This window comes from Culex pipiens, chromosome 1 (assembly GCF_016801865.2).
Source record: "Culex pipiens pallens isolate TS chromosome 1, TS_CPP_V2, whole genome shotgun sequence".
In the NCBI taxonomy this organism is placed as follows: domain Eukaryota; kingdom Metazoa; phylum Arthropoda; class Insecta; order Diptera; family Culicidae; genus Culex; species Culex pipiens.
Window position 1 is genome coordinate 85,467,231 of NC_068937.1, and position 24,199 is coordinate 85,491,429.

A 24,199-nucleotide genomic window follows, 5' to 3' on the forward strand; every position below is an offset into this window, starting at 1 on the left:
GCCTTATAAGCATTTCGAAATTACTCCAGCGCAATACGACGAAACGCAACAAATTGCCATCAACAAAAAAAAAAGTGGTGATATCCCCGAGAGTAATTTCCCCCCGAAAATACTCGAATTAAGTGTCACGGCAAGATGATTCACGTAGGAGACAACACATGGAATATCCGGGTATTCATCACAGACCTTCAGGTCGAAAAGATCCTGCGCGTCCGGGGTGATCTGCACATCGGAGGCGTCATGCTGCGGCTCGTCGACCCAGGTAGGACACATTTGCCACTAATATTTCTAGCGGAATACTGTACTGTAAGCTCCCTCTGGTTACCCTGGCGCAAGAATAATCTAGAAAATTACGGCGACATGCCGACCTTATCTTATCTGTTTGCGACTTAATACGATTGATTTTTTACCCGGGCCGACTACTAAACAGGGAGTCATGGATGGAAAAGGTGCATTAGTATTTGATGTCTGTTTCGTCAAACGGTGTACCGTTTTAGCAAAATTAATAGTTTTGAAAAATTTATTAAACCTTATCAAAAAATGTACAAATTTAAATATTTGCAGAAAATGTAATCATGCTGAAATAAAAAAAAAACTTATGAAATAGATGATTTATTCATGTTTCTTGGCCATTGTTTGTTCTAGCTAAGCCACTACTGGCTTAGTTTTGTTGAATTATTATTTGAAGAAAAATGCATGAAAAATGTTAACTTGACTGCAAACTCCACACATCTCAATGAATATTCTTCGCGGTTAACTTTTACACAGTAGGCCTGGCCGTTGTAAAGTTGTGATAGTTATCAAATTAGCCTGCTTCAACCAAGGGGCTGGAAACTCTTAGAACTTTACTCAAGTATATTAATAAGTATACTTAAATAATTTTAGTATACTTACGCCATCACACCCTAACATGAATCATCTTGAAAAAACGTCATTGTGACGTCTATAAATGTCACAACTATTTTGTTATTAAATTGTTTTTTTTTTCTGCCAAACCTAACCAACAAACGACGGAACCGGCAAATTGAGAAAAACTTCCTCCAGGACTATTGAATTATTTCCAAATCAATTAAACGAAAACGAAATCAAACCGATTTTACTTTTTTTTCTGTCGGGTGTGACTTCTTCCAGCGACGACACCTCCAGGAAGATCAACATTGTAATTTACCAGGGTAGCGCTAGTCTCGATACCAGTTCCGACGATCTCTTTCGAAGTGGCGACTCTTGTTGGCCTGTGGGGCGCTTCCGGCGATTACATTCCGGTGTTTTTCGAAGAGATTTTGCAGATTATGCGCTGGTACGGGGACTGTGCAAACCTGAGTGCGAACCCGTTGCGGGAATGATTTTGGGGGAGATTGTGGTTCACCGGTTACTCGGGATTGTGCAGGAAGCGATACACCACTCGTTGTACCGGCAGGCCAGTTCGGTGCTTCCGGGAGGGACTTAGGGTATCATATTTGACGAGGAATCCGACGCGAGTTGAGCGGTTGCAAAAGTGAGGGACATAGCGTTTGTAGAGAAGAAGATGAAGGATCTTAACGGGGCCGTTTTTTGCAGATGGGATTGAATTTGGACGAGTTTGATGAGCTTTTCGCCAAATCCATACAAAAAAATTGATGATACCTATTTGTTGAGAAAAACTTTCTCAAGGGCTTAGGGAACATTCCAAAATCAATCAACTGGACACTTGATCCAGAACCTGCTCTCTATTGTATTAACAATTTCTCAAGAATCAAGAATTTTTCATGGACGGTGAACATCCGGTGGGCTTACTTTCGGCACAAGGAAACAATTGTTGTCTGGTGCATTCAGTCCAACGGCCTCTACAATGATTTTAGGACCACCACCGTTGTTCCGAGGCAAAAATCTTGGGCGAATTGATGGCTAGGTAAACCTGTCCCTGTCCGCTAAATTGTCGTAGCCCACAGCCAATATTCGCTAAAATCAATGCTTGCTCCGCTGATAAATGTCGGTTTTATTTAAATTTTACCGAAGAATATTTCTTGAGTTTTTTTTGATAAGGTCCTATAAACAAATGTAAACATTGAGTGTATCCCGCTTACTCCGATGGACTTTGACATAAGGTGTGAAAGGGATACACTCAATGTTTACATTTGTTTATAGGACCTTATCAAAAAAAAGTCAAGATTTGATCAACATTAAAAACTGCTAAGTCATGCAAATTTAAAAGCTCTAATGTAAACATAAACACACACAAGCACCAGAACTGTCAAAGCCAAGAAGCGTAAAGTAGCGGTGGAAATTCGTGGTTCAAATTTCGTTAGTATACTTACAAGTATATTAAAATAACGTAAGTATACTAAGATTTATTAATTATACTTGGAGTTTCCTGCCCCTTGGCTTCAACGTGTTTCGAAAGACTGAACCGGAATGTATTCAGTTTTCAAGACAACTCACCGTATCAGTTGCTTTTGAATAAAAGTGAGTTCTTCGATTGGTTAAGAAATGAATTACACAATTGTGGACAACCCTTGTTCGAACCCAGAGTAACCAGGCGGCAATACAAGGCAACACGCTGGCAGTCTAAAAATATATTTTTTCGTAATTCGCGATTAAAATTCTCGGCTTGATCGAATCCATGTGGAGTAATCATTAAGATGAGAAACCAAAAGCAAAAATAAAATAAAAAGAACAACAAGCTAAACCTAAGCACAAGGTGCTGCACAATCTTGGCTTGGCTTGGCTTGGCACACGGTATACCGTGTGTGGGACAACAACGGACGGAACGGCGCGTGAGTGTACACCGCCACCGTGTCCGTGAAATCTGTCCCACGTAAACCGTTCAAAAATAACTGCGACTACGACCGTTCGTTAGTTCGTGTTCGTGGCCATTCATCGGCGCCGCCGCGGCCATCCGTCGTACTCGGGGAAGCATCTGTTTGTCCAAAGTCGAACGGGGGGGTCAATTAGCCTCGAGAACGAAATCGAACATTCCTATAAACGGCTCCATTGAATGATTTACGACGAAAGGAGGGGACTACGCCCCAGAAGTTCACAAATTACAACAGGTTTTTTTTTGCTCCCTCTCGATCTCAAGTGTAAAACGCCCTAATGTACTATATATTCGCACACAAACTTGCTAGTTCATAGTAGTATTGGGTTTCCCAACACTGCCAAGTTCTATCGAATGTACACACGTGTTGGTCTCTGGGTTATTCGCGACTACTAACGGAATACAGACGAGAATCGCACGTACTTTCAGTAGCATTTACTGGAGATGAGAGTATGTGGGTAAATTCCGACTTCGCGGTAATTGATTATTGACTCAATTCCATATCGCGTACACGACATATTTTTGCGCATTTCGCGTTCCACTGAAGTTACGCTTACGGTCTGATACAAATATATAAATTGAGACTGTTTTGACGTGGGTACTTGTTGATGGATGACCTCATCACGTATAAATATAAAACAACTATAGACCTTTTGGCTTTCCCCCTACAAACGGCAGACTCTGTGACTTGATTTTGGTAAAAGTTTGTGCCAGCCGCAGCTCACCGGCTTGTACTATTATTAACACCGGAAATAATCGTCAAGCATAAGTTCAGACGCTCTCATGTGGCCGCCGCAAATTGCATGACGTGCGATTCCTATAGCATCATGCTCAACTTGAAGTACCCTCGTGTGTGTGTGTTTGTGGGCTTATTTCCACAATAATAAGGAACAGAACAATTCGATCCGCTTCTAAGGTTTCCTGCACAGCAGCGAACAACAGTGTGTTCCAGTTGCAATCCATTTCGCACCGCAAATCCATTTTATTTTGTTTTTCGCACTCTCAATAGCCTCCCCCTATTCTAAATTGAGTTCGGAAAGATGTTATTCCGAATACAAAGGATGTTTGCCAGCTGCCACTGTTTTCGTCTACATACGTTTTGCTGGCTACTTCTGTGCAATGAGAAGAGTGTTCTGCTACCAATAATAGAAATTTATCTCACTCAGGAATCAATGTTTCAAAAGTTGTGAATTATTGAAAATATTTGTGCTGTCAATGAAATTAAAAACTTTCATCATTCAAAGTAATGGAAAATATCGGAGATTTATATGTAGAATTTTCGTGATTTCCTCAAAATAACTTTCCGATTACTTTTTCGACGTTTGAGCCAACAAATAATATTAATTCAATTTGGAATTTTCCCCATCCTAATAAGGCTACTTAATTTGAAGATGGACCTTAAAACATTGTAAAAAATTACCAAACATCAGCTAGTCAGTAAAATTTTAAGTAATTCAGTTTCAATTAAAAAAAACAAGATTAATTCATTAAAATTTAATGTCGTACTTCAAATTGTATTTTGGAAACGACCTTATATTTTAATGAATTAGTTTTGGTTGTTTTATCAAATCTGAATTCCTTCAAATTTGACTGGTTGTTATGTTTTGTACACAAATCAAAATAATAAAGAGTATTTCAATGTTTTTTTGAATATTTTTTCCAATAAAATTTGTGTGCCTCAACCTTTTTTTAAGAACCGTTAGTTTTTTACAGTGTTCAATCCTTTTTCGAAAAAAGCATAACATACAAGCTAGGTATTCAGTCTCCCTATGCATCAATTCTTAAAAACACAATGTTTGATGTAATTAATGAAAAATAGACAAATAATTTAAATTTTTTTAACTTCATTTTGCGGAAAATTCAAAAACCAATCAAAGTCACCTCGGTTTACGGTAGTTTTAAACCTGGGTGCTGAATAGTGGTTCGCAAAACGGCCTCAATTTTGAACTGTCAAAGTGGAACCAATTTGCTGTTCGTCAAAAGTAGAGAGTACTGTAATCGATCATTAAAAATTGTGGTTAAAGTCAAGAGACCTTAAGAAAGTTGAAGGCGAGATCGCATTTTTTTATAATTATGAATGGAAGTTGTTTATGGAGTCGATGCGGTTGTATCCATCCAGAAGCTGTCTTTATTGTTTGATTTCATTTGAAAACCTGGTTTAGTGAAAATTCTTTCTGTTTGTTGGATCAGCTTCGCTAGAATTAGCGATGTTTTTTCGCTGGATCAGGAAGAGCTGAGGGTTAGAAATCAGCCAGGGAATTTATCTGCGACACCGCAGAATTACAGTCTCGCCGCAGTTCTTCGTCACCCGGAAAAAAAAAAAAATCTCTTCTAACCGATCGAAACGCGACAATTTTCCAGCAAAAATGTAAGAAACTAGACAACATAAAACACATACTACTGATTATAAAACAATTCATTTACCAGTAAGAAAAAAGTCATGATTGTGCTTGAACATCCTCCTACTTTGTAGATGTAAACAAAGTGGGATAATTCGAAAATCACGTTACGCATTCTCTCTATGCATCACCCAGTTTTAAACAATAGCTGGCATCCCCAGCTACCTTTCAATACTGCAAGTTTTGTTAAATAGATACCTGTTGTCTAGGAAATTACAAAATAGTTCAAGCTGTAAATATGCTTTTGCGCCCTTTTCAAATGTTGTTTTAGAAATTCGATTTCTGCGACCATATTTTAGTTAAGGTTTATTGCCTGTTACATTACCAAATATATTTTTTCAATATGTCACTACCGCTATCACTTTAGAGCACATTTAAATACGACCTGTTGTTGTAACCGGGACCGTGGTGTAGGGGTAAGCGTGATTGCCTCTCACCCAGTCGGCCTGGGTTCGATCCCAGACGGTCCCGGTGGCATTTTTCGAGACGAGATTTGTCTGATCACGCCTTCCGTCGGACGGGAAGTGAATGTTGGCCCCGGACTAACCTAAAAAAAAAGGTTAGGTCGTTAGCTCAGTCCAGGTGTAGGAGTCGTCTCCCTGGGTCCTGCCTCGGTGGAGTCGCTGATAGGCAGTTGGACTAACAATCCAAAGGTCGTCAGTTCGAATCCCGTGGTGGATGGAAGCTAAGGTGTAAAAAGAGGTTTGCAATTGCCTCAACAATCAAGCCTTCGAACACCTAGTTTCGAGTAGGAATCTCGCAATCGAGAACGCCAAGGCAATGCTGTAGAGCGAATAATTTGATTTGATTTTTTTTGTTGTTTCCAATTTGTAATTTTTACTTGCTTTTTGCTAAATCCCTCAAAATTTGGGCCGAGGTATAAGGATTAATGGGCGATAGAGAATTAAGTATTTGACTTGATTTAAAGTCTGATTGAAGTCACACAAATAAGACCTTGTCCTGTTCAACTTGATCACAAATGCTATTGTATCGTAAACCCAAAGAATCTGTAAACTTAGAGCCTTGTTCTAACACCTAACAAACACGCCGCCGTGTGCATTAGGTACCTGTTTTGGGCATCGACCTTCATTACGCCGTTCCTTCCCCACAATAATTCTTGTCCGTTGATAAACAAGAATCTACCTGTGTCGTTGTTTAAGGGGGTGCCGTTCTGGCAGTGTGACAATTTGTAGTTTTATAGTGGACTAAAGTTGTTTCTACGGACATTGGAAAAAATATTCCCACTGCAATTAAATGATGAAACTTTCCCTCATCTTCAGAACCCGCTTGGTAGCGTTAATTGTGATTTATTGACGCAGTTTTACTGAAAAGGTTTTAATGGATATAGCAATAGAACTAAAATATGCTGGTTTCAATCGAAGAGATTTGAAGGGATTGACTATTCTTAAAATACTTAGAAAGATAGGAATGCAACCTTGACGCAAGCAATGTAAATAATAGAGTGTTGGCGCAATACTAATGTGCCGTGAAATGTTACGGTGCTGAGTATAACACGTTCTCATGTACATAAATCACAATAGTACGTGACATTCCTACTTTCAGTTGGATTTGCAAAAAAGGTGGTAGCCAAAGTCTTTGGAATGCTTCCAAAAATCTATGTGTTTTGTTAGTCTAACCTTGAGTTGATCAGAAAATGATAAAGCTGAACATCCACGTGGAAATAATTTCGATCTCCACTAGTGTGAGTTGGTATTTCTGTAACATTTAGCAATGGCATTCAATTTCGCCAATCAGCCGTCGCCGATGAGTGTGTGCAGAAGCAGTGTCAATAAACAGGAAAAAAAATCATCGTGAAGCACCCCGGATCGCCGAAGACTTTAACCCGTTCCCGTGCGGGTTCAGTGCTCAGCTCACGGTAAGGTTGCTTTTGAGTCGTCATCGAATCCGGCTTTCATACCATATTTGCGCGATATTCGCCAACATCTTGAGTGCGCGCGCAAAAATCGCACCAATACAAGCGTGGCGTCGCGTAGTAGATCGCAACGTCGTCGCACTGTGCAAAAATGTGAGAGCAGCAAGGTTCGAAGTTAAGTTAATCATTTGAGCTACTTTTATTTTAATGAAATTTTGTTTTCGTATAAATTATTAAATTTATCTGTTTACTTATTATTTTTATCAACTTCAACAATCTTCTTTTTACAGTGCCACACTGTAATCAAATCTAACTTTATTTTGAAACCTAACTATCGGTTTAAATCGCACGAGACACCATGCTCGACAATTTGAGGAAGCCTCTAGTCATAAAACCGCGCAGGAAAACGAGTCAACATTGACGCTGACTCACAATTCAAGAGCCAAGGTGATGACGAACAAGGAATGCTTACTTGCGAAAAGTAAACTTCTTGGTACAGATAAAAAAAAAAACTAACATTTTCCTCATTAAAGTTTCATGTATTCTTGGCCAACAAAGGCGTTTGAATGAATAAATATGCACCTTGAAACTATATTTTAAATAAGATACATACTAACTTGAAACTATCACTTGATCTGTTCGAATTAAATCAATAGAGGGCGATTGGGATATAATTCTGTCAACATCTACATTAAGCTCTCATCAAGCAAGAGTGTGGCATCGTATAGTTTCACATCAAAGTATAGGGATGAATCGGTTATTTTCTATCCTGCATCTATTTTTCAAATTTCTTATTAAAAAAATGATCATTGAGAAAATTTGCTCATATTTAACATTTCAACAGGATTTACCAGACCAACCTGTGTGTTTAGCACGTCGATAATCGATTTTGACTCGATTTGATTTGGGTTTCCAGATTTGAGTTTTGACTTAAACCAGGGGTGACCAAAGTGTGGTCCGCGGGCCAAACGTGGCCCGCGAGGTGATTTTTTGTGGTCCGCGGATCTATTTTGAATGATCATGTAAAATGGCCCGATGGCCACTTGTAGGGGAGCTGGGGGTAAGACGGCCAGGCGGGGTAAGACGGCCACCCCACTGTTTTACAAAGTATACTAATGAATATTACTAAAATGTTTAGCAATACTGTTCCTCATGCTAAATAATGCATATGGAGTCACCTTTGCCAAAAATATTGTTTGAAATAGTATAAAAATTGCTCAAAATAAACAAATAATTTTTGAACTTGAAACTGGATGTAATTTTCATGAATTACAACTTAGGCATTTTTGTTAGATAACAATATGTTTTCCTATCTTCAAATATTTTTTCATGTTAAATTGAAGTTTTCCCTAGATTATGTCCCTCGAAAAAGTTTAGAAAATGCGATGAGCTATTTACAAAAATTGTTTAAAAAAAATAATTTATTTGGGGGCAAGACGGCCACCTCCTCTGGGGGTAAGACGGCCACCCGTAATTTGTAGATTTTAATTGATATAGGTTATATTTTTGACGGTTTTTGACTATTCAGACATATTTGTAGATAAGGAAAAGCATTTTCAATAAAACTATCCAATTTTAATAAAAATGCTGTTAACTACCGTTTCGACAACATTCTTTACTGTGATATAGCAAAACTCATTGAATAGTATGAAATCCTATCAAACTTTTCATAAAAATCGCTAATTTAATATTGTTTACATAATTTTGATTTACTTATTCTAATCAAAATACACAAACTAATTATTTTGCATCAAATTGTGTTTGTTTTGTAGTAAAAATTCACAGTTTTTCATCAAATGTGGTCGCAATAATATGAAATTCACTGAGCCAAAATATGAAAATTTTTAAACAGCATTTTTCTTCACATTTGAAACCTGATTTTTTCAACCAAAATAGTTATGATGTTCAGAGAAGTCTGTTCAACCAACCTTGTAGGAATTTGGGTGGATTTAGCAAAGTTATTAAGTTAATTTATAGCACTGGCCGTCTTACCCCGCGTATTTCATATATATACGATTTCAATTATTTTTTTTAAAATTCCTGAAAAGTATTGAAAATTGGTTTTTAGACTAACTAATTTATGTCATTTCTATAATGGACTAGTAGTAGAACAATATGTACGTAATTTGAGATCAAAATAATCTGTTGTGTAAATTTTATTAGACTTCTCCCTTAGGGTGGCCGTCTTACCCCCATCTCCCCTACAGTGATTTTATACTTTTTTTTTAATAATTAACGTTAATATCTTACTTTTTTATGCAATTTTTATTTATTTATTATTTTTTGATTCCCATTCAAAGATAAAATACTTAGTTCAAAAAACTAAATAATTAAAACATTTTCACACGTTTCAATGTGAATAAAACTAGTAAATATTGTCAAACCTATCATCAAACATTTTTGGAAATATTTATAAAACGTTCAAATTTTACTTAAGTACAAATCTGTAATAATTGCAATAATATAAATATTGTATATTAATTTGAAAGTTATAGTGACCCTTTTATGAACTGACCCTCACAATTACTTTGCACTTAGAAACCTTCCCTTGGGATTCGAACTCATGACAGTTGGATAACGAATCTGACTACCATCTGATGCAGGCAAAATGTTGAAATCGGATGAATAAGGCTGTTGCAAATATTTCACAAAGCTTTTGACGACCGGGGAGAGTTGGTCATTATTAGAAATTGGCACGAAACATGAGAGGCAAAAATATTTTTTAAGAAACTTCAATAAATCAATGAAAATTTAAGTGCAATCAGCTTAAATTAATTAAAAATGCATTCTTCTGCGTTTAAAATCATTTGACCATGTTCGGGTATATTAAAAAATAATTTGAATTTTAGTAAATTTCTGAATAATAATTGTTTTTTCGCTGAAATGTTTTTTTTTTGTCGAATCTTACATTTGTGTGCATTTTCTAACATGTTTTACATTGAGTGTAGAAATTTAGGTTCTCAACGATGTTTAGTCTCAACGATCATTAGTCATACTTACTTTAAAGATAAAATTACCATTTGTGATTTCTATTATTTTTAAATAACGAAAATGTTCAAAAAATATCAAATGATTTTTAATAACCTATTTTGCTAATTTGGCCCGCAAGCTCATTTGAGCTTCACATTTGGCCCGGCCTCCAAAAACTATGAGCAGGTGAACCCCTGATAAAAAAAAAACGTTACTTAATCCACCTTAAGGTGGTTGGTGCCTTCCTCGCATTCATGTTGTATTTTAGGTTGTATTTACAAATGAATTTAAGAGTTTTTTTTTATTTTTTTCATTTATTTTTTATAATTATTGGTTTTACTTGAACAGCAATTTTCAATTCTTTTTTTCACCAACTCTCCAAAATAAAGGAGAAAAGTCTCATGAGTTATATATTTCAGTAAAAAGTTCGTGTAAATCTTTGTCGAGACAAAATGATGCAGCAACATAATTAATACAGATTTTTTCCAGAAGAGACGCAGATACTGCTTAAGCAATGTGGCAACCGGGCGATACGCATTAGGGTGGGTCACAAAAGCAAAAAGTTGAGCTAGATCGGATAGGCGGGCAGAATATCATAGTTTCATATCTAAAGAAGCTCTCCTGAAATTTTCAACCAATTCGGTTCAGAATTCGAGGTGCCCAAGCGATTTCAATTTTGTATTGGATGTTGGGCCCGTTAGTATGGGGAAAACGGCACTTTTTATACTTTATTGTTCTAAAAATCCAAAACTGGACCGAATAACATACTGTGTAAGCTGTTTATAGATTTTTTTATGGGGAACAACTTTGTAGAACATCGCGAAACGATCTGAGCAGAACTGGCTTAGTTATAAGTGGTTTAAACTAAGTTGTTTTTCCAGGGTTAAATCCAGGACTAAAGTATAGTCTTTTTATCTTATCGGTCACTATGATCTGAGAAACGTTGTCAAATCATGACAAGTCGTTTTCTTTTGTTGACAATATTCCTTTAAAATGATAAGAAATGGTCTTTCTGTGGCAAGGACAAAACTAGAAAAATACAGATCATGGTCTAACCAAATCCGAAATTGACGGAAACCAATTGTCAACGCAGAAAGGAACCCACAAGAACGGGTCCAAGGTCGGACTGGGTTGGCTGCAAGAGTTCGACGGCGATTAAGAAAATGGGCAGAAACCTGTAAAAATAGGAAATGATTTGCAAGGGAAAACGGCCATCGACTGCTGGTATTGTGGCATCAAAAACAAGTCTTTTCCAAAGAATACTCCAGAATAGAAAAGCCGAGGCCTCACATAAGGTGCGATGAAGAAGAATCAGCTGAGATATTTGGAAGCTGGGACATACGTGGAACTACGAGTCAACCAATATTATTTTTATTTGTTATTTTACAGATTTGCCTTTATAAAGTGAAATCGATATTTTAAGGATTATTCAATGAATTGTAACAGAACATGGTAACGCAAACAACAATAAAAAATAAAAATCTAAGAAAACATTTTATCAAAACAAGTCTTCGTGCAGTTTGTTTCAATGTGTTTCCGGTTCTGTTCGACAACCTGCAGCACACGTTCGTTCTCAGCTTCATCCTTGGTAAGAAGCTTGTTGTAATCCTTGGACAGCTTAACGCCGCGCTCGGCCAAGTCGTTGACCACTTGAAGGTTTTGAACGACTCGCTGTCCATCCCTGTACGCTTCGTTCTCGATCCACTCATCCGGCGGAAGACGGACGAATGAATCGTCAATCATCAGCTGGGTGAAGATATTGGCGGTTCGTTTGGACACAAAGCAATCAAAGGAGGAGTTCGTAAGCAGTTCCGGATTGGCAACCACTGATCGGACGCCTTCGGGTTTCTTCTGCATTGCCGAAACCATTCTTGCTTTCTCGCTTGTGGTCAGCTGAAATCAATTTATTTATTTTTGTAAATTTTTAAAAATATATATACAGCAACCTGTTCCGAAAAGAACGCAAGGCCGATCAGCTCGTCCGACATATACCACAAATGCAGTTCCAGGACGGTGGAAGTTTCTGCCGCTAGCTCAGGATCAGTAGAACGAAATGATTGTAGCTCCCTCCATAAATTCAAATCGTTGAATGCAGCCTCCGCGGCAAGTGGTGCTTCGAACCAAGGCTTTACGTAAAGCAATGCTCCGAAGCGAACAAACCGCTGCAACTGCTTGACCTCTTCCTCTGTGAGTTCAAAAGCACTTCCTTGATCACGCAGCAGGTAGATTTTTGTCGCATAAATCAACTTGGCCATCCATCGGGCGTGGTGGATGGGGCCGGGCTTTTTCCATGTGAAACCTTCGGGTCGGTTCCCCAAAACTAACAAAGTCAGGTCGTTTAGCTCTTTGTAGTCATTTCTTGACCATTCCGTTGAAGTTTTGAGGAAACCGACCACAGATTCCTATTGCTTCTTGAACTTCTTCGTGACGGTCAAAGCCTTGACTTTGTCCTTAGATATTTCTGGCCACTTCTCTCGAAAACGTTTGAATAGCGGTGTCTCGGGAGATTTTGTAGGCCCAAAACATACAAAAAACGCTTTGGCAAGAATCAGTTCCAGAACATGATGCCGACATGCCAGCCACATCAGATCGCGGCCGAGCATCCTTTCTAGGTTCACGCAAGCACCTACAAATTTATAAATTTTAAAAATTTTAAAATATCTGACATAAACTAATGATAAAATATTACCATTCAACCTTCCAGTGTTAACGCTGGTCGTGTCGAAGCATAAACCTCGAACCAGCGGTGTGCATCTCCACTCCTCCAGGCGATCGTGAACTGCGTTCGATGCTGCTTCGCCTTATAAATGAACATTTGTCTGTTTTATTCTATTTTTTAAGGATAAAAATAATAAATACCTGTGGCCTGTTCCAGTGTAGCCGTACCAAGAAGCTTTTCTTTTCCATCCCACGATACTAATATCGCGAGTCTTTCTGAATGGCCAGAGCTGGATATGTTCTCGAGCTTCACACCGTCCCAGTGTACCACCACAGGTCCAGCTGCTTCGAATTCGGCCGTGACCCTTTCCGCGATCTCTTGGCGACACTGTTTCCTTTTGCGTCGAATCGTGCTGCACGAGAGTGGCATTTTAGCCAATTTTCCACCAAAAGCAGCTGCCACCGGCGCAATTATCTTCATCGCTTGGCGATTAGAAATTTTGTTGCGGTCCAGAGCGCTGACAACATGTTCCGTGAGAACATCTACGGAATCTTGGTTGCTCTGGCCTTCCCGGGTTATTTTAGCTCGTTTTGGTTCCGGAATGTAGTCCGGGTCATCTCTTGATGCGTCTTGATAGGACTCTAAAATATTTGTTTTTTTTTTTTATTATTATTATAAGAAGCTCAATTATATTTATAAGGGAGAGATAATTTAAACTACCAGCCACATCATCTACCGCCATCGCGTCTTCCGCCTCTTCACCTCCCACAACTTCTCCTTCTTCTCCTCCCGTAGCTTCATCTTCTGCAGCATAATCTTCAACAGGTTTCGTCTTCAGAACTGAGGCATTTATTGAACATAGATTGAATCTGCGCTCGTTCCTCTGGTCATTCAAAAAAAGAATCAACAGTTCTTCTTCTACTTTTGCAGAGGAAATGTCCAACAAAGTGTCCAACTGGCTGATGAAATGGTTTTTTCTTTCCGTTTCTTTGTTCTTGTGTTTTTTCAGCAGCTTCCAGAGGTCAACCTGTTTTTGGACACATTTTTTGACGTTTTTTCGGTCTTTAACCGGAATTGAAGATCGCCGCCATGTCTCAAGCAGCTCAGTTGTCGTCACCAGGAGAGCCTGGTTCACATTTCGTCGCTCTCCTGATAAAAATGCAAACCGCAGCAGCGTTTCACGCACGGTGGGGAGCTTCTGCAGGTTGCTTAACGGCTCCGATCTTGCTGCACCGATCAAATAAAGCGAGGTTTCTTTCCTTGTTCGCACCATCATTCCAGTTTGAAGGAATAATTGAAACGGTTTGAAAAATCAGTCCACCACATGTCAAAAAAACATTCTCAGATCATAGTGACCGATAAGATAAAAAGACTATACTTTAGTCCTGGATTTAACCCTGGAAAAACAACTTAGCTTAAACCACTTATAACTAAGCCAGTTCTGCTCAGATCGTTTCGCGATGTTCTACAAAGTTGTTCCCCATAAAAAAATCTATAAACAGCTTACACAGTATGTTATTCGGTCCAGTTTTGGATTTTTAGAACAATAAAGTATAAAAAGTGCCGTTTTCCCCATACTAACGGGCCCAACATCCAATACAAAATTGAAATCGCTTGGGCACCTCGAATTCTGAACCGAATTGGCTGAAAATTTCAGGAGAGCTTCTTTAGATATGAAACTATGATATTCTGCCCGCCTATCCGATCTAGCTCAACTTTTTGCTTTTGTGACTCACCCTAATACGCATGCAAGGGGGTGTGGCTGCCAATCCCCCGCGTGGTCAAACCAAAATTCCTACGTATGCTGCGCGACTCTCGCGCGTAAGCAAAAAGATCCGGCCTTTGAGGTTATCGAGAAATTAAAAACAGAGATGTAAGCCGGTAACATGGAGTGAAACTTTCCCAGCTGTCGTGGAAAACTTCACAGAAGCTTGACTGAAAGTTTAACTCCATGTTGCACTTTTAATATCTCGATGCAAAAATCACCCTTTTTTGTAGCTACAAAAAAACTTTTTCTTGGCATAACGTTAAAAATACTTAATTAAACAGAATAAAATTTAATAGGGTCTTAGGGGACCCCAAAACGAACAGAATAAGGCGTATCCGGCCAAAATCGGTTCAGCCAGTTCTGAGATAATCGTGTGGAAAAAAAATCATGTCTACACACATTCCCACAGACATTTGTTCAGAATTTGATTCTGAGTCGATAGGTATACGTGAAGGTATATCTAGGAGTTGTATTTAAGAAGTTCATTTTTCGAGTGATTTTATAGCCTTGCCTCAGTGAGGTGAGGAAGGCAAAAAGCAAAGCAATCCACTTTACCCCTGAACCAGCCATGCCAGATATACAGATAAATCTGTATTATACAGATTTTTCGATCACATTATTGAATATTTTGAGGGTGTTTATGTTGGTGGTTTTTTTGTGGTGTTTGTTTTGTTATTATTGGTGGTGGGTAGTTGGATGTTTGTGGAGGTATTTGAGATTGATGGGGGTTTTGGAGTTTTATGAGAGTGGGGAGGAGGTTTAGGGTATGGTGTATGTGTTTTTTATATGTGTGGGGGGTGTTTTTTATGTGATAAAAGTTTTGTTGGATGGATTGTGTGGAAAGGTAAAAATTGAGGTTTTAAGTTTATTTGGGATTGGTAGGGTAATTGGAGTAGGGGTTTTTTTTTGGTGTTGATTTGTTATTTTTGTTTGATGGGTTATTAGTTGGGGGGGGGTGGTTAGTGTGAGGGGGGATGTGGGTGGGGGTGAGTGTAGGTAGGGGTATTTGTATTTAGGGGGGAGTGGTTTGTTTAAGTATGTTGGTGTGATTGGGGTGTTGGATTTTGGGATGGGTGGAGGGTAATTGTTGATTTGTTTGGGTTAGGGTATAGGTGTTTTGAAGAGGGGGGGGTTGGGGGTTAGAATGGGTTTTGGGGGGGGAATTGTGAGGGAAGATGGGGGAGATGGGAGAGGATTTGGGGTGGATTGAATGGGGGGGTTGTTTTAGGGTTTTATGATTGGAGGTGTTTAATTGTTGTGGATTTAGTTAATTTGTTGGGGGGTGGGTGAGTTTTGTATGATTAGTTGGATTTTGATTTATTTGGGTGTATTTTTTTGTTATTTTGGTGTAGGTTGTTTTTGATAGTTAATGAATTGAAGATTGGGTTTAGGTGAGGAGATAAATTTTTGTGTTAGTTGGGGTGGGATTGGGAGGGGGAGTGGGGTGGAATTGATGGATATAGGGGGGGAGATGATGTTATTTTATGTGGGGGGAATGATGGGTTTTGTGATTTGGGGGTGGGGTTTGATGTAGTTTTGGGGAAGTAAGGGTTTTGGGGTTTGGGGGTGTTTTTTTGTGGGGGGGATTAATATTAGGATATGAAGTGGTTAATTATTTTAATTTGGGGTTTTGGGTTGGGGTTGTTTTGTGATGGATGATATGGGGAGGAAGGGAGGGGGTGGTGTTATTTGATGGTAATATTAGTTGGAGTTTTGAATATATGGTTGTTATTATGTATATATGAAGAGGGGGAGGATCTGATGCTAGTTCCGTATGGAATGCATCACTTCTTTTCCGCCCTGCACTGCACTGCCAAAGCCAAGCCAGTCAGCTTAGTCGACACGAAATCGAACGTAACGAAATAAAACGATCAGCGATGCTCACTTGAACCGGAGAAGGAGAAGGAAGGGTGCCTATTTTTAGCCCCGTGTTGTTTAGCATTACCAGAGGTATTGTTTGTTCTGGCTTCTGGAGAAATTTTCACCCTCGCCGCGTTGCACTGGAGAAAGGGGAGTTTTCATGCTGAAGCAGTTGGAAGTTTTATTTGTGAGGCAGGTGATTTCTGGAATCAGACTCAAATAGAGCAGAACCATTGCATTTGCGTGTTTGCTGTAACAAATAAAGAATTAGTGTTTTTTAAACCCTTTTCATTTCTAGAGTTTTTTTTTCTCTAAAGGTATAAGCTATTGTGTTTTATATGTTTATAGAACCTTTTCGAAAAAAAAACTCTAGATTTTATCTTCTATTGGCACTATTAGTATCTTGTTACTCACGCTATCCCCCATAACATATAAAAGGAAGTTAGTTTGCCTTGTTCTTTCAACGGATCTGATGAAGCATGTACGACATTTGTTGCATTTATGATTCATCTATATTTTTCATGAATCAGTCGCATTAAACACGTGTCAGCAGGTTAAATGAATAATCGGTATAATTTCTGAAACATTCGTTCAAAGTGTTAGAAGAGGAACTATCACATCCTTTAAAAAACGAGCACTCAATCAAATACACTAAACAAAACGTTGAAAATTGTTATCTATCTACTCATAAAGAAACATTCTAAAGTCACGTTGTAAACAGTAACACTGTGGAACTAATTCTGTCAGGATCATTCAATTTAGAATTGGGTCCTAAAATTAAGCTTAAATTTGTGATATTGCTTTCACAACGATAAAGCTTATTTTTTCTGAGTACAATGACACTTTGTACGACCGCAAAGTATTTAGAATGGATTTTTAAATCAATTTAAAAAAAAATTACTTCGTGGCCCTTCTTGACAGCAATGGTTAGTTCCAATGACAGTTCGACGCCAACATTTCAAAAAGCATCATGTACAAACCATGCGTTTTGAGAAAAACGCATTTGAATGTAGAGCATCCATTTTCAATTCCCATTTTAATATAAAGCAAAATAAGATGTTCTAATGATAACAAACGATGAAAAACGTTGCTTTTATTGATACTAGATCATCCAAATTCAATAAAACATTATTTCCGTAATTTTATTTGAGAAAAACAAACATAACTTCTTTTGAAATCATCAACGTCTATATCACCCTGCTGTCATTGAGGGGGACGCTTTGTTATGATTCGTTTTTCTTCGCCGCATGTACATGGCGCTTTGTTCATGTTGCTTTTTTTTCGTCACGAGGTTCATGTAGTCTTTTGTTTGACAGGTTGACAGGGCTATATAAACAGGGACTGCTGATGGCAAGAGATTTTGTTTATGTTTCTTTATTTAAAATCATGATTAAACAGACTTTACTGAAGTAACTTTTGCTCATTTTTGATGGAGAGGTAGCTTATTAGGTGTACTTTCAGAATATGCAATAACTCAGAAAGTGTCAAAATGTACATGATGCCTTTTGAAATGTTACCGTCGAATTAGTTCCAAGGGGATCATAGTTGATCCATAGAAAGAATGTTGCCCTGCCAATTTATTTATTTTTGCATTAAAATGATAAAAAGTGATCAGAAATGAATTTTAATCGTGGACCTTATTTGTTTAAACTTGAAATCCAGTATACAAGAAAAAACTGGTTTAGAAAACCCTATTAAAAATCTATTACAATGCCAAGAAAAGCATATTTTTCTATCAGATTGTAATTTCCTAAAAACAAGACATCGGTTAGATAAGACTTTCTCTTCGCTTAATTTATCGATTTTATCGTCAAATCCACTGTTCTCGCCTAGTCCTAAATAAATTTTAATCAATCCTTACAGTTTATCAACTACGAGCAAATTATTTAGAGAAATTATGATGAAAAGTGAGTTTTTCACTCATTTCCATGCTAGAAAATCAAGCTGATAAAACGATTGATAAAAATACTGTTGCAATGATGACTTAATATTTGTTTGTCCTTTATTTTTTTGTTTTAATTTCGTTTGTCCTTTTTATTAAAACGTTTATATTTTTCAAACAAATTGAGCTAATATTTTGTTTTAGAAATTGTTCGCATGGTGCACAATCTATAATCAAGAATAAATAATTTCAAGATGGCACGGTTCTTATATCCCCACTTGATCTATTCGCTTCAAGTGGAGCAAGCAAAGTGTCAGACAGAGTGTGGAGCTGTCTAGTCTATACGCGGTGAGTTTTGCAATTTGTAGTACCCTACATATTCTGTGTGAGGCACACATGTGTGGATTGTTTTAATCGATGGCACGTGCTTGAGGAATTCCTGAGCGTTACTTAAATATAAATAGCGCAAAAAACATCAACTTGAAGGAAGCTAGATTAATACAAGATACAAAGTTTAAGACAAATAGATACGTAGTTTGCATGTAATAACTAACTAGATACACACATTTGTAAGTGCAAAGAATTGGGCTTTTTTAAAAACAAATCGCTAGCCTGCCGACAGAAACACTTGACATTTTTCTGATTTAAATAAATAGTATTTCATTTAACTACTTACTAAACAAACTGACCAACAGGTGACACCAAAAATGGTCAGTAAATCGTCACAATAACCTTCGCACCAAGCCAGAGCATTGATCGCAAGCCAGTTATAACGATGACGATCGGTATTCGTTGGCGGAGATGACGTAATCCACAGGGGGAGGAATATTTACCATAAATACCGCCAATTCGTTTTTATCGGTGATTTTGTCAAGCTCGAGAGCTTGGGGGCGTACGGTTTCCGTTGAAATACAGCGCAAATTCTGCGATCGATTTTTATTTTCATTAACATTTTCATTTGTAAAACAATGAAAAAATAAATAATTGAAAATTCAAATATAAATATAAATAGCATTATTAAAATTTATGAACTTGTGACAATCTCAGTTCAGCCAAATCCATATTTACCAACTCGAAGCACCTGATGTATGCGATTAATTAAGCTTTAACTTTCGCACGACATGCGTGCGTGCTACTGAATATTTGTCTGTGTGTGTATGTTCCACATGAATTGGCGAACGCAGCAAATGTAAGATGTAGAAAGTCTACCTATGCCACGCCGCCTCCCAAGTTCCTCTCGCAAGCTGCCAAGTTGTAAACGGGCCGCGTCCCATTCATCTCGAGGTCGTCGACGGTCGCCGCGGCGTCATCCCGCGTCGTCTGAATAAGCACGGTAAAAAAACAAAAATTTAAATAAAAAAATTGTTATCGAAAAGTTTTGAGAATTTGCCAACACATTATATTGATGAAAACATCATTTAATTTTACGCTAAAAAAACAATATATTCCCAATGATCATCACATAATTCTCAACTGTATGACTTCCCATCGCGAGAACGTGTCACATCGATCGTTGCGTGTGGTGTATGCGTCTTCCAGTTGTCGCAGTTACCGGATCGGCTGGTTGACGCCGCCGTTGTATTAGTGAGCTATCGGCATACATGAGTTGTAAAGACACGGCTACAGCGAGTTAGCAGTTCAGTGTTTTGCAAAACTTGAGCATAACATAGTTAATTTTTTTACATTTTGAATCAAACGGGACGAAACAGGACATTGGTCCCTATTGAGACTGTTGTCTCAATTAGCCACAATTGACGGTATTTCAATTTTTGGCCATTAAAGAGCGCAATAGTTGTGCAATCCTTAGCAATTCTAGGATATAGGTAATTGATTAAATTTTGAACAACTTTCCCGAAAGCACCATATTTTTAGGATTATTCAGTTATTACTTTATTAGCTTTTGAAATGCCCATGTTCGCATAAATGTCTCATAAATGCATAAATGCAAAAACAGCAAGCTGAGAAAAACGCTTTTGAAACTTGTCCCACACATTAAGCTACGTGTTAAGTTTTCGCCAATAAACTGGATTTCCTCCTGATTTCTACAACAAGGTACTGGATGTTGTAAGCTTTTCTGAAAGAGCTCACGATTTTCAACGAAACTGCATCAATAACTAAAAAGCGATGAAAATGCATATGGGACATTTATGCGATCAGGAACAGTGAAGACCATGAAAAAAACTGTTTTCTCAACAATTTATTCATTTTAAATTGAGACTTGCTTTTTCTGACAAGCTGTTCAAATTTTGAAAAGTGATGCATTTTGATTGACTTTTGTTAAGTTATACAGTATATTTTTGCAACGATTTACAAAAAAAAACAAGTTTGAACCTATGCGTCTAGAATATCACTCCATGGCGACTCTATGCTTCCTCCACGTTATAATATCCCCTTCCTGTGTGAACCATCATTGCGTGTAAGTGTGTGTTGTGGGACCACATCTAGCAAATGAAAAACGAGTTTCAGGCAGGCAGCCAGGCAGACGATTCGTGACCTTGATATACTTACTAAAATTATATGGTCGATCGAAAATCCGACCAAATTAACTTCCTTCTCCCATCATTATTGGTTGGCCCAGCCCATACTATAGTTTGGCGAGACGGAATCTGATGTGCGTTTCTTGCGTGTTCCAGTCCCGTCGAGCAGGCACAGATAACAGTAGCAAATGGCTTAATCCAACGAGCACGACTTTCCAACGCCAACCAACATGTGTTATTATGACGTCATCATCACCGCGTAGACCGGAATAGCGCACTGCTTCTGAGCGATACAAAACTCACAAAAGGTCAGCGGTTTGGCGCCAGGTTCATGTTTTTTTCTTCGTACCATTCGCGTCAGACGCGAGTATACAATAGCATCGGAAATGATTCGGAACAACATTAGACTCCCCAAATTAGTACGACCCCAAATTGGAACCGAGGAATAGTTGCTCATAAAAATGGAAACAATTATGCCCTCGTAGAAAAAAAGCAAAGCAATCCATTTTAACGACCCCCGGGTCTTTTGTGGGCTCTGTTGCAAGTTTCTGCTCTTTTCTAGGCGTCCGAAGGTTATGTGTGGTGAGTCACTCAAAACCTCTTTTACGCTAATGGACCGACGTTTTACTTCCCCATCCGATAGAAGGCGTGATCAGGCAAATCTCGTCTCGAAAAATGCCACCGGGTCCGTCTGGGATTGAACCCAGGCCATACTAGGGTGAGAGGCTACCACGCTAACCACTGCGCCACCGGACCCGGCCCGTAGAAAAGTAGAAATTAATTTATTTTTTGTTTCCTCTTGAGACAATTCCTAACTAGTTCATCCTGTCACCTGTCGATTGACAATTGAAGCAATTAAACTAATGTTGCATTTTTTCCCCTCCTTACAGAAAATCCCAAAGATTGGTCCGACCACGCGCTATGGTGGCCCTCGAGAAACATGTGGCTTACCAGAACCAAGTCCACACTTGACCAGGTGGGACTGCACGCGGACGCCTTGCTGCACTTCACACCCATGCACAAAACGCTCAGAGTACAGGTGAGCTTTAGAGGAGGGGTGGGGGGTAGGTTAATGGGTGAACTGAACATTCCATTCCGTGGTTGATTCCAACAAGTGCATAAAAAAACTGAAAGTGGGACATTGTGCCGAAGGTCGAATGATATATATATTATACTGTCAATTTATAACTATAACCACATCAGCAAAATCGTAAAAAGCAAGCCACGAAGGGTGGAGGGAGGCGGTCTTGAGATTTTCAATAAATGTCCACGTGGTTTCTGGATTGTCCCCTATCAGTAGTTGTTAGACGACCAAAAGTGGCTTAAAATTACTTTCTAACATAACAAATCATTTGGATTTACTTTATCCAACTTAAGGTGGTTGGCGCCTTCCTCGCATAATTAAAAAAAAATACCTTTAAAAATATATAACAAGATGACAATCTTCCGGACTTTGGCCAAACCGTTTTTAGCATAAGTTTTGAAGTACTTTTCTAAACTTCACAGTATTAACTAGGGTCTTATGGGACCCCGATCGAATGAGACCAACATGGTCAAAACGCACATACATTTGCTCAGAAATTGATTCGATAGCTGTACGTGTAGATAGGTCTACCTACGAGGTCGAATTAAGTACACTCAGCCAAAACAAACTATAAAATATATATGGTTTGCATATGAACGTAATCATTTGTAAAAAATATAAATGTTATAATAATGCCATATAAATATAGGATTTTATATGACAAATCCATTAATTTGTATAAGTTTATCACATGAATTTTATAAGGTGCAATATGTTGATTTTAAGCACGAGTCGTACATTTAAACAACGATTCTCTGTATAATGTATTTCATGCATTAACCCATGCCCAACGTCAATTAAGGCGAAACGGGATGACAATTCTTAGACAACTTCTTTTCAACTTAACTGAATTTCTGAACTTGAAAGATTGCTTGCTATCGTTATGTTTATCGTCTGATCTTATTTAAGTTACGGTATTTTCCCTAAAATTGCTTTAAAAAACTCGGGTCGGTGTGTCGATATGGCGACGATTTCCCGTTTTGACACCACGGCCTCGAGTTTTTGGAAGCACCTTTAAAACGTCGTACAAACAGAAACAAGTTCTGTCTGTTGCAAACGATAAATATAAAGATAGCAAGTATCTGTCGAGTTTAGAAATTGATTGCAGTTGAACAGGAATCTAGGATCTAGGAAAAATCTTTTTGCGATAATAAACCTCGATTTTTTTAATTTAAAAGATTTTCAAATCAACCCAAACATGCTAAAAATTATTTTAAATGCAGGGAAATACATTTTAAATTGATTTCAGCTAATTGCACTTACATTTTCATTAAAATTTTGAAGGTTTTTGAAAAAATATTTGTTTTTGTCCCCTGATTTTTCGGGCCAACGGTGAAGAGGGGAGTGGGGTGGAGGGGAACAAGAACTTTGAATAAAATTACCTCTAATTCACCGTCGGTCGATACACCAATCGACAGATTCCCCTGGAAAGCTTTCGAATGAATAATAACAAAAACCGTTATTATATGTTTTTTGCTTTTCAAACTGCAAATATTATAAAAATAGTTATCTCAATCTTTGTGATAAGAAAAATATCCTTGATCCCGCTCTGGGTAGTAGAAATAAGAATAAATCTAATCTCGATCAAACAGTTTATCCACTCACGTGGTTTGAATGGCCTCGACCATTGCTAGCCACTTTACTGTCGCTTGGAACAGCAGGTCGAACAAAAGTTGTGTGTAGGTGTTGGCGCGTAAATATCATTATCATCAATTACTTTTTGTGACATTTTTGTGAATGAAACTCGCACATGTGTTCGTAAACTTAATGGTTTGTTCCAGTCAGCCAACCTTTAACACCTTTTTGCCTCTCATTTCTGAATGAAATTTAAAAACAAGCGTTGGCTGGCCGTACAACGTTTTGCAACCAACAACAGGTCGATATTAGGAATGAAACGGCAATAAACCGCTTTCGCGGGCCGCGCGTTCGGTTCTGAATTAATGAGACGCGAGCGCGTAGGTCGCAAAACTTGCAAAAGGCTTGTATAGAGTAACACACTCAAACATATCATTTTTTTGCCCACAGATGCCGGATTTGCGATACCTGGACTGCCGGGTGGATTACTCGATCAAAACTTTCGGAGCCGTTGTGGCACTTTGCAAAGACTTGGGCATTCGACATCCGGAGGAGTTGTCACTGTGTAAACCATTGGAGCCGGCACATTTGAAGAAAAACTATGCTGATTTACCGAAAAAGAAGATCCCAATCGAGCAGAATGGCAACGGACGAGATTTTGTGCAGCCAGCTCCAGATACGAACACGTTTATCCAAACCACAGCTACCAACTTTCACGGCAGCAGCGGAAGTCTGGATGGACCAGCGAACGGTGGACCGTTTTCCTGCGCACCAGTACAGCATCCACACTACACACCCAACAGGCCAAATCTACAGAGCACGCCAATCAGTTCTCCCACGGGGGTAAGATTCGAAATC

General features: G+C 38.4%; 2 protein-coding genes across 2 annotated transcripts in view; one reads left to right on the forward strand and one right to left on the reverse strand.

Annotated features, from left to right (window-relative positions):
- The window catches only part of LOC120425481 (unc-112-related protein-like), a 32,232-nt gene continuing 8,033 nt past the window's right edge, over positions 1-24,199 (forward strand). Inside the window, exons 1-3 of the mRNA XM_039590018.2 lie at positions 1-262; positions 21,573-21,721; positions 23,792-24,184. Of these exons, the coding sequence (XP_039445952.1) occupies positions 136-262; positions 21,573-21,721; positions 23,792-24,184 (669 nt within the window). The 5' untranslated portion in view covers positions 1-135. The remainder of the gene's footprint in view (positions 263-21,572; positions 21,722-23,791; positions 24,185-24,199) is intronic.
- Positions 10,608-12,600, reverse strand: LOC120425486 (uncharacterized). Its single transcript, XM_039590030.2, has 2 exons — positions 11,983-12,600; positions 10,608-11,929 (listed from the first exon to the last, which is right to left on the reverse strand). Exons 1-2 carry the CDS (start codon positions 12,289-12,291, stop codon positions 11,519-11,521), a joined length of 720 nt encoding a protein of 239 aa, XP_039445964.1. The 5' UTR covers positions 12,292-12,600; the 3' UTR covers positions 10,608-11,518.

Bases quoted from the DNA above. Each gene is read 5' to 3' on its own strand.
- LOC120425486 (XM_039590030.2), bottom strand. From the start codon at position 12,291: ATGGCCAAGTTGATTTATGCGACAAAAATCTACCTGCTGCGTGATCAA. The intron at 11,930-11,982 runs GTTGCTGTATAT...AATTGATTTCAG, and splicing joins TTGCGTTCTTTTCGGAACAG to CTGACCACAAGCGAGAAAGC.